Genomic DNA, 12,979 nt, shown 5'->3' with positions numbered 1-12,979 from the left:
AATTAACTGTGGACCACTTCTCTGTCCACACATTCTCTTCATTAAAAAAGTGAGCCTAGCAATTTGATTCGTTTTTGCTAATGAGAGGTTTGGTCACTACGGAGTTGTCTGTTGGTCCAAATCCTCTTAAATATCGAAACACTGAATAACAAGACAAATTCTTCTGGAAAGCAATTTCAGCTGTGGTGTGTTGAAACGATTACCCATGGAGATTCTCTGCATTATCCTGTCATCTCTTGTATTTGTTTTTTGAGGTCCACTAGTATTCTTTTTTTACATCCTTTTTTTTTCATATTGCAGTGTAAGGAGCTATGCAGGGTGTCTTTTTTTGCAGCAATAGCTGGTATTTTCATGGATACAGACAGAGCATTTTGAAACACAGGAATAACTCACATGTTTATGATTTTGTTTTTTTGTTTATTTGTTATGTGTATTATAGGGAAAGGGGAGTTATTTGAAATTAAAATATTTTCTCTGTGCTTGACACAGCCACAGGAGCCTCTGGATGACAAGGCAACTGATCAGTACCCCCTTTCCACCTCACATCGCAGGTGTTAGCTGCTGGATATGTGTAAAATAGCCAACAGCCACAAGCCCTCTGGACAATGTCCTTCTGGCCATCCTTTGAAACCCAAAAAAGCCAAATTTGTATCAAATGTAATACATTCTATTCTCCAAGAAGGTTCTGGTCTCTGCAATAAAATCTGATGGATTATCTATTCTCAATTTATATCCAAATATGTATACAGTCACACAGTTTTAACAAATATTAAAACTAAATCTCTAGTCTGGAAAGAGACCGATTCTGTTGGAGTATACTCCAGGAGTATACATTAATTTAAGGCCTTTCCCAAGAAAAGGCATTTAATCATGGAAAACCTCTTTAAAAGCTTATTATAATTTAGTATTTAGTAATAGGGGGGATTTGTGTCTTGCCTTTTTTATATGCCTGTACTGGTATGGTCTTAGGATCTATCGCAGTATAGAAGGGTTTATATTACAAGCTGCCATAGTACTACCACCATTATCTATCAATATTTCACAAAATGTATTTTAGATATTATTTCACATGTTCATTAGGAACTTTAATACTGAACAAGAAAAAGGACGTATTCCTGTGCAATATCATTACCATATATAACAGTGTTGTATGTCAACCAGCATATATATTGCTGTCATTTATCATATGCCTAAACAAACGGGACACTTGGTTAATAAACAATCTTTTGCAGATGTAACCCGTGTCATGAATTCCAGTGTCTAGATGAAGATGACATATAGTATAATGTGTGCTAACGCTATGTTAAATTACAGCTTGAAAACGTAAGCAGGAATTGTTCCCAAAAAAACATTCTAGAAGAAAATAGGTGAAGGAATGAGTGGTATTTGTCTTTCAGAAAATATTCTATGTCTAGTTCTCTTCTGGCTGATGATACAGGTTAAAACGAAAGACCCTTCACCATGCATAAGATAACTTTAATTTAATTTATGCCATAAAACAACGGCTGCACTGTAGCCGTCAGTGGAAGGAGGAATAAAATTTCAGTCCTACTTTAATTTTACTTGTTTGTGTTATATTCCCAAATGATTCATGTGACTGGGGTGAATATAGTAGGTTTACATTTCTTACTGCAATTATGCAATGTAAAATGTAATAAATAGTTGTTCACAATTTGGGATTTGGAGGGGATTTATCAAATATTACACTTGGGGGGTAAAAAGTAACAATGCCATCACTTTCTATGGCAGTGCTCCCCAACATGTAGGTTGCTTTTATGGGTTGAATGTAAATTTCACAGGGGTTGTATAAGACCATTGGAAATAAGTTTTAGGGACTGAGACACTGGTAATTTATTTCTCTCAGCCTGCTTCCTGACCATCCCCCCATTAATTGAATAATTAAATATACATCTTTAAGACAAAAGTACATTTGATTGGGAAAGTGACGCTGCACAGTTAGACCTGGGCATGCCATCTCCCAGATGCCGCCTACCAGCAATCTTACACAGAAGAGCATACGGGAGCGCGATCAGGTAATTACTTTTGACTGAAGGATTCTGGGGCATTCCTGTGACTGCAGTATTCTGGGGCATCCTGCGACTGCCGGATACCAGGGGCATTCTTGCAACTGAAGTATACTGTTGGCATTCTTGTGACTGAGGGATACTGGGGGCATTGCTTTTAGTGCTGGCTACTGGGGGCATTCTTGTGACCAGGGCCGGCTCCAGGTCTCAATAGACCCCTGGGTGACAGAGCCTTAGGTGGTGCAATTGGAAATTCAGAAACTAAAACAGTCCCATGTTCCCAAAATATTCCTTAGTTTATCATTACAAAGAGCCTCCCATGGATTATTTATATAAAATCCCCAACACAAAAGCTCTGGGCCCACAGCAGTTTCCCAGGTATGCCAGGTGCTGGCGCCGGCCCTTCCTGTGACTTCTGGCTACTGGAAGCATTCCTGTGACTGTAGGATAATGGGCGCATTCCAGTGACTGCTGACTACTGGGAGCATTCCTGTGAATTCTTGGTACTGGGGGCATTCCTGTGACGGCTGGCTACTGTGGGGCCTTCCTGTGACTGCTGATGACTGTGGGGCATCACTGAGTGCTGGCTATAAGGGTCATTCCCATGACTGCTGACTTTTGAGGGCATCACTGTGACTGCTGGCTACTGCGGGAATTCCTGTGACTGATGACTTTTGGGGGCATCACTGTGACTGCTAGCTACTGAGGACATCACTTTGACTACTGGCTACTGGGGGCATTCCTGTGTCTACTGGCTACTTGTGGCATCACTGTGACTACTGGGGGCATCACTATGACTACTGGTTTGGGTGGCAGGTGAGTGGGGAAGATGGGGAGAACTACCCATACACCAAAATTTTGTACCTAATAGAGACTTTGACTTATATACAACATTATTTGATGTTAATAGTTTTGTGCATGATCTAGCAGTTAAAATGCATTTTTAAATTGTGATAAGATGTGGGGAATATTACCATTGAAAGAAAAAAAAATGTCTTTAAGAATATGTCTGTTAGTGATCCAGTAACACTCTCTACTCTGCTGGCTTTAGATAGCAATACCACTGAAAAATTGTGGTGGATCAAGGGAAAAACTTTAGAATAAAGAATCCCACTTTCTATCCTATACAATCGAGATGTGACTCAATGGATCTCTTCCAGGAACGTGTGGAGAGGGATCTAAAAAACCTGAAAGATGCCCTGGATGAACTAGTTACTTGAGATGACGTAACCATAAAAATGCCAGATAAAGGGGGGATGGTGGTAATAATGGAAGAGTATGTATTGTGAACAGATACACACGTTACTGAATGGCACCACAACATATAGAAAGCTACAACAGAATCTGACAATTTGTTTGAAAGAAACATCAACTAAATTATTGCAAGACGGTTTAACGATGGGGGTATTAAAGGGAACCTATCACCACTATTTTCACAAATATAGGTAGTGACAGGTTCCTATAGAGCTCTAGTAACTATCTGACCCTGTTTGTAGCTAAAAATTATTCCCCTGAGATTCCCATATATTCAATTTTATAGTTTTACCTGGTAACTAAGCATGGCTACAGCGAAGCCAGGTCGGCGTGGCCTCCTCGGGCTGAGTCCAGCAGCTTCTCTCCATCCCTATTGCTGTATGCTGCTATAATGTCATGTGACCAGGGTGACGTCATCACAGGTCCTATAGCTTTTGTAGCATTAGGAACCGTACACTAAGCATATGTGTCATGAAATCACAGCAGCATGCATGGAGAGGAGTAGAAGTCCATGATGGCTGCTGTGATTGTTTTATGTGGTCAGATATGTACATGGGGTATAGTTTGCTAATATTAAGTAGCTTAAGGACCTTTGATGATGTCATCCTGGTCACATGACATTAGGCCACGCCCCCTAGACTCGTTCAAAAGCTGCATAGATACCAGGCAAGATTATAACTCAGATTTTATGGGGATTTTTATCTAAAAGAAGGGTGTCAGATAGTTACTAGAGCTCTATAGGAACCTGCCACTACCTGTATTTGTGAGAATATTGGTGATGGGTTCCCTTTAACCATAGCCCAAACAGATCAAATTAATGTGAAAGCTTCAGTAACACCTATTATGCACGCCTTACCTAAGATCCATAAAGGTCCATTAATGAGGCCCATCATATCGGGCATAGGGTCTCTAAACAAGAATTTATGAGGATGCTTAGATTCTTTACTCCACCCCTTGTACAGCGGGTACCCGGTTTCTTACAAGACACCAACAACGTCCTAGCTGGTTTACAAAATGTCATATGGGAGGAGAAATTTATTTGGTTAAGTTGTGATGCAATATCACTTTATACATCTATACCCCATGACATAGCTATAAATGCACCACAATTTCATTTAGACAAATACAGTAACTATACACCAGAGTCATTTGTGTCATTTGTGGACACAAATGTTTTTTTTGAATGCTTAGATGATATATTGATCATTTGGGGGGTGGATGTACCTGCCATACCACTCTTTATGGAGTATCTAAACAACAATGACTATAATTTGGGTTTTACATCAAATAGTCATCCACTGGAGATATTGTTTCTGGATCTTCCTCCTATTGGAAAACCCACAGCAGGAAACAATATTGCATGCAAAATAACAACACCCAAAACACACCATCAAAGAAATTCCAGTATGTGAATTCACAAGATTAATGTAATTACGTAATTGTAGTGAAAATCACATTTTCATCTGTGAATTAGAAAAAACTAGCAACAGACTAAGGCGCTAAGTATTATCCAGAGTGTATGTTGACTCGCACAAAGAAAATAGTGGAGAAGAAAGATTGCGCCACACTCATCACTAAAAATTCAGCCAGGGTCAAAACAAATGATGTGCCAAACAAACCAACACTAGTAGTATCTTATTATTAAAAACTGATCCCATCCTAGAAGAAATTTTAAACAGGTTGTAGAGTAGTATCACGTAGGGGACAAATGTTGGGAAATTTTCTTTCACCTTCGTTGTATACATCACAACCCAAATCATCTACAAAGGTTTTTACAAATGTGGGATATAAGAAAAACGCTCCAGTATTTGTAAACAGAGTGTGGACACTGGTCTAGTCAACCAAGCCTCTCACGCTTGGGGTATATGCAAACTTATAGGAAAAGACACTAAGACCATATATAGTAGAAATAACTCTTTAGTTTAAATATTGACATAAGGCATAGGTACATCACCATTTTTCGGCTAGCATGCCGTCGTCAATTGTAGCAAGTCCACGCTCAAACTTTAGCTGACTGGCTTTACTGGCAAACCGAACGACTGGACTGAGACTTGCTACAATGGACTACGGCATGCTAGCCGAAAAATGGTTATGTACCTATGCCTTATGTCAATATTTAAACTAAAGAGTTATTTTCTACTATATATGGTCTTAGTGTCTTTTCCTATAATTTTACAAATGTGGGGCCAGCTGTTGCATTACATTCAGCTATGTATATAAAACCAGTACATTTCAAAATCCCACAATAAAACATACCAAAACTATATCAATTGAAATATGTCTAATGTAATTTAAGCCTTTGCATGCACACAGTGCGATTTAATGTAGATTTTTGGACAACATCAATGATATTAGTAGAACAGAGACGCGAGGAATAACTGGAGCGTCCAAACACTTTGTAGACATCCATCAAAAGGAACATTAAATTCCTATGCACTTTTGCCATGACTCTCAAACGAGTGGTATTAAGTGTCTAGAATTTCTAGGTTACATCTGTGTTTCCATAGTCTTTTTCTATTTTCCTTATGTTCTTTCTTCTTTTTTTTCCCATGAAATTTTCCTTACGGCTATATGCCTTCTCAGACTTCCTCCAATTCCCCCCATTAATAGTGTCTGATTGCTTAAATTAGAAGTATATACCAATTTGCAGTTTTGTTTTTATTATATACTGTTAGTTTTTGTTTTTTTATACACTTACCATTCCTGGAACCTAATTTTGATTCTATTTATTTATATAAACGAGTTGTTTAATACTGGGATTGCACTGTGGATGTATAAGAATTTGATCGAATAAAACTTGAAGTTGTTTTTGAATTTGGCTGGACCATTAGAAAGTTTGTTATACTGTGACTACTGGTGTGACGACATCAGTGTAACTAGTGTCTACTGTGGGCATCCCTGTGACTTTTGTCAGAGTCAGTACGGGCAAAAAAGTATTTTAATGAAAATTCATATTTATCAATTACGTTTCCATTGGTACCATTTTGGCAACTGCACGACCCTTTGATTACTTTTATTTAAAATTTTATTGGCGGCAAAATGGCTAAAAAGCAACGATTCAGATATTTAGCCACTATTTTCCTTTTAGGGGTTCATCTCTGGGAATAATTGTCTTTATATTTTGACAGATTGGACATTTTGGTAAGTAACGATTCCTAACATGTTTATGACTTAAGTTGTTTATTTTTATATGTGAAAGAGGTGATTTTTTTGTATTTTTTTAATAATATACAAAGCCTAAAGACAGCTATGGGAGCCTTTAAGTGCAGACAGAAATTTAAAGATGGTGGCCCCCATGTGCCACACCGTTAGGGGATGTGGTTGGGTTTAACCGCGGCACCTAGCAAGATAACTGTTGTAATCGATGCCAGCACCGACCGCAGCAGTTACCAGCAGGTGTAACACAGCTGACACCCGCCATGTATAGAAAAGGTTCTGTCCCTGAACCTTCTCCATTTACCTCTTCATGGCAGGCAGAAATCTAATCAAGTTGAGAAAGGGTCAAGGAAAGCATGGAGCATTTTGAGAATTAAGGGTTTGTAGAGCAGAATTCTATTAAACCTCCCCTGCAGAGCCCAATATGGAGAGTAGATGACTATATAAAGTTATAAAAACATGCAACGCAGAATGCTATTGTGAAAAAGAAGCCAACTAGTGCAAAAATTACCTTGATAAACTCAGAGCTGCAATCTATATGGTTTTTATGGTCTTTGAAAAAAAATCTGGTACTTGATGTATCTGTGTAAAGTTTTAGTGACTGTAGTCATACTATCAGTTTTATTAACCCCAGGCTAAACACTGTTCATGTCCTCAGAGAATGCACATTCTTTGAATACACATTGTAATGCAGGAAGGTGAAGGGCTTTATGATATTCTCAGCCAGGATAAAATCCACACAGCATATTTACTAGGTTATGCTGTTCCTCTGTTATTCTTCCTAGAATTTATGAACACACTAAGACTGGGTATAACCCGTAGGAGTTGTGTTCCTGCACTGCTAATTGTTCTACATTTCTCAGAAGAGAAATTGATACCATTGAGATTTCATGAAGAGGTAACAGTTTCGCTCTTCTCACACTATGTAACATTCCATTCAATTGAAAGTAGTTGGCGTTGTCCATCACCTTTTGGCTAGGTGCACCTAAAGCCCAAAAATTCTTAACAGAGTACTGTGTACACTTTTGTATAAGCAGTATTTTCAGTGTGCTGATTAACCTCACCTCGGCTTATACACAAGTCAATGTGTATACTCGCCTTTGGGACCCCCTCTTCTGTCTTCTCCGTGATGATCTAGTCACCGCGGCTCCTCTTCTTTCTTCTGTGTGCCGCCCAGCAGAGCCACGGCCATGCGCTATGATGCAGTGGTGTCGCAGCTTATGACGTTCGGCTGTTACAGCAGACAGAAGAAAGAAGAGGAGCCATTGTGACAGGAGCATCACAGAGAAGGCAGAAGAGGAGCCACGGCAAACATCAGGGAGCCATGCCGAGCATCAGGGTACTGAAAGATGAGTATGTAAGTTTATTTTTTTTTATGTGCTGGGCAAACTGGGGGCTGGCTGGCTACTAAAGGGGGCTGGCAGGATGGCTACTAAAGGGGGCTGGCTGGCTACTAAAGGGGGATGGCTGGCTGTATACAACAAGGGGTTGGCTGTATACTAAAGTGGCCTGTCTTTATACTAAAGAGGGCTGGCTGGCTCTATACTGGGAGGCTGTGAGCTGTTTCCCAACCTCGGTTTATATGATAACAAGATTTTGTTGAAAAATGTGTTTCATAATATTTTCTGTTCTGCAATTATTTTTGCTATATTGATCACTTGATCTATATCAAAAAGGGGGTGGATTGAAAATCTCTAAAAAAGAAAAAGCCATGTGTGGTTTTGATTTGATTCACGTGAAAAAATATGCTGCAAACAGCATGAACTGTTTTCATTTTTTTAATTTAAAAGTGTCTTGTCTCTCTTAACACTTAAAGATTGAGTATTTTAAATCGAGCAAAACTGGCTTGTATTACTCTAGCCAGGTTGGAACAACTTTTAAATTTTACTATCAAGTAAAAGCACTCCACCTAGTGGCTAAATCTACCATTGTACTCACAATTTAGCACATGTCTGTTAAAGAAAATCTACCATTTGATTTGATGCATTATGAACCAAACATACCTTGAGAATGCTGGAGCTACACTGATGCATGATTATATCTAGGTTAATCCCTGTGCTGAGTGGTTTTGCTAAAAAAAAAAAAATTGTAACATTCAGGACCTTGGGAAAGCTGGATTGCATGATTGTACAAGTTATACGATCTTGTATTACACACAGGGCTTAGTCCAGACAGGATTAATCAACCTGAGTTGGATCACTCATACACAGCATCTGGGGGATGGTGCAGCAATTGATTATTCTGCCTTCAGTCACATCCAGGCATTACACATCCTGTGAAGTAGTGCATAACTAAATGTGCTAGGAAAAGCGCTGAGCCAAGCCACAGAAGCAGTACAGCTTCATTATCATAATTTTATAATTTTTTAATCAGGAAAACCACTCAACTCAGGGATTAACCAAGATATGATTCTGTATCAATGTAGCTACAGCATTCTCAAGGTATGGTTGGCTCATAATGCATCAAATCAAATGGTAGGTTTCTTTTAAACAGTCTTGTGAACTATTCAGAGTTACCAGGCAATTTTGTGAACACTACCAAGGATTTGGAGATATTACAGATACAGAGAAACATCCATAGCGCAAAAGGCATTTTTCACCACTGCCATTACCTAATTTTATATACATTATTTTATGTTAATATAAATAAATCACACCAATACAATCTACTACACATAATACAATAAGTTTTCCGATATAAATACCAATACAAGTCATTTGTGCTTATCCACAGAATACATACATAAACGATATTCCTAAATAAAAATATACACCCTACGGAGAAGGAAATGGCTCAATGTAAACCACCTTTGTTCAATGTTTTTAACAATGATTAGTAATAAAGATAACAATAACCATTAAAAACTGATTTTTATAGTGCACATTTATATATATTTGCTATAGGCACACTAATTTTCCGGTGAAAAATTCCTTTAAGGATGGATCTGCAATTAAGGTACATATCATGTGGAGGAGCAGCTGGCTAAACTGGATCTGGATCTTTAAAGAAAATCTACCATCAAAATCAAGCATGATAAACCAGGAATGCTTATGCAACACCCCTGCCAAGGCGTAGGCAAGGTAGTAGTTGTGAATAGCGCCCTCTCCATGTCAGGATCTATCTGGTGAGCCTGCGCAACTCACCCAGAAGATAATTCTAGGAGAACTTAGTGTAATTGCAGTTGTAGATACTGCCTGGCAAGGCAACAGTTAACTGATGTATGTAATTATCTAATGATATATCTGAAATGCAAGCTGGAAGGTGATTGGAGAGGTGCTACCACCTGACCAGGGGGGGTACATAAACCCCTGCTGGGTGAAAGCAAATGGTCTGTCTCAGCAGTCAGAGGGAAGAGAGAGTGAGCAGCACACCTTCAGTGCGGCCTCCAGGCCAACAATAAAAGGTTAGGCCCTGGTGGGGAATGTTGCACTTACAAATCGATCCAGGCACTGTGCCTGTGGTAATTTTAATATTTGTTATGCATGGCCTCCTTCCATCTAAAATTAACTTTTAAAATTATTCTAATTAGCCAGAAGGGCTCTGGGAGGTGTTACCAGAGCCCCTCATTGCTGCAAACTCACAGGCTGTTACAATGAGCTATAGATGATTCACCCAACCCCCTGCTCTCTCCCTCCTTCCTCTTACTGTGCAATCTAACAACAATAGAAAGTTCACGAGGGAGGGGACACCTGATCTACTCATTGTAACGTTCTCTGAAGCTGGAGCACCGAGGAGATCTGGAAACACCCACTGGAACCTCTGAAACCCCTCATTAGCATAATTATGAAAGTTGATTTTTAGAAGGAAGGAGGCCATGGATAACAAATACAAGATTACCACAGTCACAGTGCCTAGATCTATGCTGAAGTGTCCCTTGTTAATCATGCTTGATTTTTATGGTAGTTTTTCTTTAACGCCAGAGGTAATAGGCTGAAGTACTACTGCTCCCAACAATGGCCATTGGCACTTACAACAAAAGTGGCTATAAAGAGGTGATCTTTTGCTGAATACAGAAAATATCCCTGAGGAAAAAAAGGATTGTACAGTGGTGTCCCTCTAGACCAGATGCAACTTAGTGACATCACTCCATGAGTACCACTTGAACTTGAGTGGAGATCAGTAACTGGCCCAGGCTGCTACACCCTTAGGTGCTACATGCAGTAGCATTAATTTATTTTAACCCAAGAACTGGAGAATCAATCTTTGAAGCTGTTGAATACATGGGGCAGGGGAAAAGTAGTATGTTACCGTCATTGTTACATTCATCAACAGTTACTCTGTCTCATCATATGGATAAGTAATACTTGCCACATGTAGAGGTACTTTTTTCCTTTATACTTGTAAATTTACATTGAATAGTTTCCATCAAGGTAGGGTGTATATTTAAGCATGTTGTGGAGATTAATTAGTGTATTGGGATGTTTCTTAATGTTTTGTTTTAATGCAACAGGGAATTGTATTTTGTGTATATGTTTTATTATATAAAACATTACAATAAATTTTGTACATAAAGGGAATTATATAGTTATTTATGAATGTCCAACTTTAATACATTGGTTTTAAAGAATTGTAATTTCTTACTGTAAATATTCAAGGAAAACTACCTTTTCCCTAGTTGTTCCCGGTGTGTCAATATTAAGGAAGACTAGCACCGAGATCAGAATGAAGAGGAGCGCAGATGAGTAACGTCTGTTTTGTTTTTTTTTTATTCTAAATGGCTGTTTTTCAGTAATGATATTGTACCAATCCAGTTTTGATTATTTTATTGCCAGTTGTGAGGGTTATAATAAGAAATCACTGACCTCTTCCCTTTGCCCAGGTATATGTGCGATTTGTCACAAATGTCTTCACATCTTGAGTCTGAGGCTCGAATTGTGTGTGCCTTAGGTGAAGTTCACTAGTTTTATTTGAAATTTTCAATGGTAAAATATATTTTGGGATACCTTTGTAAAACCAAGCTCCTGATCTCTTCCAGACCTGTAAAAGAAGAAAGACATGTTGATATCATTAACTAGAGCCTACATTTAGTTTGCTTTGTATAAAGGGCTTGCCATCTTGGTTCAAGTGCCTACAGTTTCATTGAAGTCTGTAATATAAATTTTGTGATAGACAGGAATAACCTGAGTGTGAACAGTAGGGCTGTTTCACATAGGTCCATCAAACTCAGTTCATGTGTCAGCTGGATTTACTCTCCTCAACCCAGTACAACTGCCATCCAGTGAGCAGTTCAGCTGTCATAGGTTTGGGTTGGTAAATCCAGAGACAGACTGTGGAGACTAAGGGGTCCTCTACTAAGATGGAGGTTTCTGATACTGAATTTAGGAAACAATCTAGGAGAGGTAGAAGTAATGGTAGGGGGCGTAGAACTGATGCATTGGGACTAGTTTAACTGGTTCAACCAATAAGTGTTTTTTTTAGAACAAAATTACCCCTTGAGAAGCAAAGTTCCCAGGTGAACCCACAGCCAAGAAGAACCCCCAGAGTGTGAATTTTTCCTCACACAGTTTAACGATGGATGAGATGTGTCTCCTTAGCAAGGGCCTTTTCATTTGTACCCATTAGGGCAGTGATGGTGAACCTACTTATCGCAAAGTGCCAATAAGGCAATTGAAACTCAGGGCTAGTTCCTGATCAGTAGTAACTACTCTCTAGTGCTTTTAAATTGAATTGTGTTTTAAAAATGCAAACTACCCAATAATGCCAAAATAGATAACTAGAAAATCTGCAGCAGTCCTAGGTTAATAATAAATAAAAAAAATAGATCACTACATACATAGGGAGCTACTGGGCTTAACAGTCCAGTGTTAAGTTTACAAAGAACTTCTGGGATACCAGACCACATATATTAATTAGTACTGCTGCAGTCAGCCAACTTTATTTCCTTGCATAGGACTGCTACCTTATACATGACTGTTTTACATTAAGGAAGAGGCAGCAGTCCAATGTAATGGAAAAAAGCAGTCTAGCAACAGAAGTCCTGTGCAACTTATGGTGCAATAAGATTAAGCAGTCTGTTACTCAAATGGCTTTTGCACCATGCAGGGCTGTATTTTACACAGGACTGCTGCAGCCTATTGTTCCATAGTTTACTTAGGACTGCTGTATTTCCTTCAATGCGACACAAACAGTACAGTGTAAAATGTTTTTATACTTTTTACAGGACTGCCTGAGGGAGGGTGAGGCAGCAGTCCTATGTATGTAACTTACATAGGACTGCTGCTTTTACCTTCATGTAAAGGAGACAGTCCTGTGTAAGGACAATAGTGCAGTGTTATACACAGCGCTGTCTGATAGGGATTGGAATCCTGCAGTCCTATGTACAGTGAGTGAATAAGCATCAGGGCTGTTTGTGGGGTCGGTAAATGGAATGAGCAGAACTGTGAGCTCACCCAGCAGCTCCTGTGCTGCATCTGTAGCTCATCTTCAGTTCTTCCTGATGACAGGTGGGAAGAGGGGCTGAGGCAGGAGATGCTGTGTGAGTGTCCATGGTCAGTGACTCCGCCCACATGTATCCTCTGACCTCTGTGTCAGGCTCCATGCTGCTG

The 12,979-nt window shown here is 39.2% G+C and overlaps 1 protein-coding gene across 6 annotated transcripts in view; it reads right to left on the bottom strand.

The window, feature by feature from the left end:
- Nucleotides 1-12,979, bottom strand: part of RPH3AL (rabphilin 3A like (without C2 domains)) — a 211,455-nt gene that overhangs the window by 59,131 nt on the left and 139,345 nt on the right. For 5 of the 6 annotated variants that reach the window (XM_072136270.1, XM_072136268.1, XM_072136269.1 and 2 more), the window contains one exon: nt 11,237-11,411. In XM_072136270.1, the coding sequence (XP_071992371.1) occupies nt 11,237-11,411 (175 nt within the window). The remainder of the gene's footprint in view (nt 1-11,236; nt 11,412-12,979) is intronic. The other variant, XM_072136274.1, reaches the window with a different exon arrangement.

The sequence above is a fragment of the Engystomops pustulosus genome, chromosome 2, assembly GCF_040894005.1.
Source record: "Engystomops pustulosus chromosome 2, aEngPut4.maternal, whole genome shotgun sequence".
Classification (NCBI taxonomy): Eukaryota; Metazoa; Chordata; class Amphibia; order Anura; family Leptodactylidae; genus Engystomops; species Engystomops pustulosus.
Note: the sequence above shows the minus strand (reverse complement) of the source record. Positions and strands in the feature narration are given on the sequence as shown.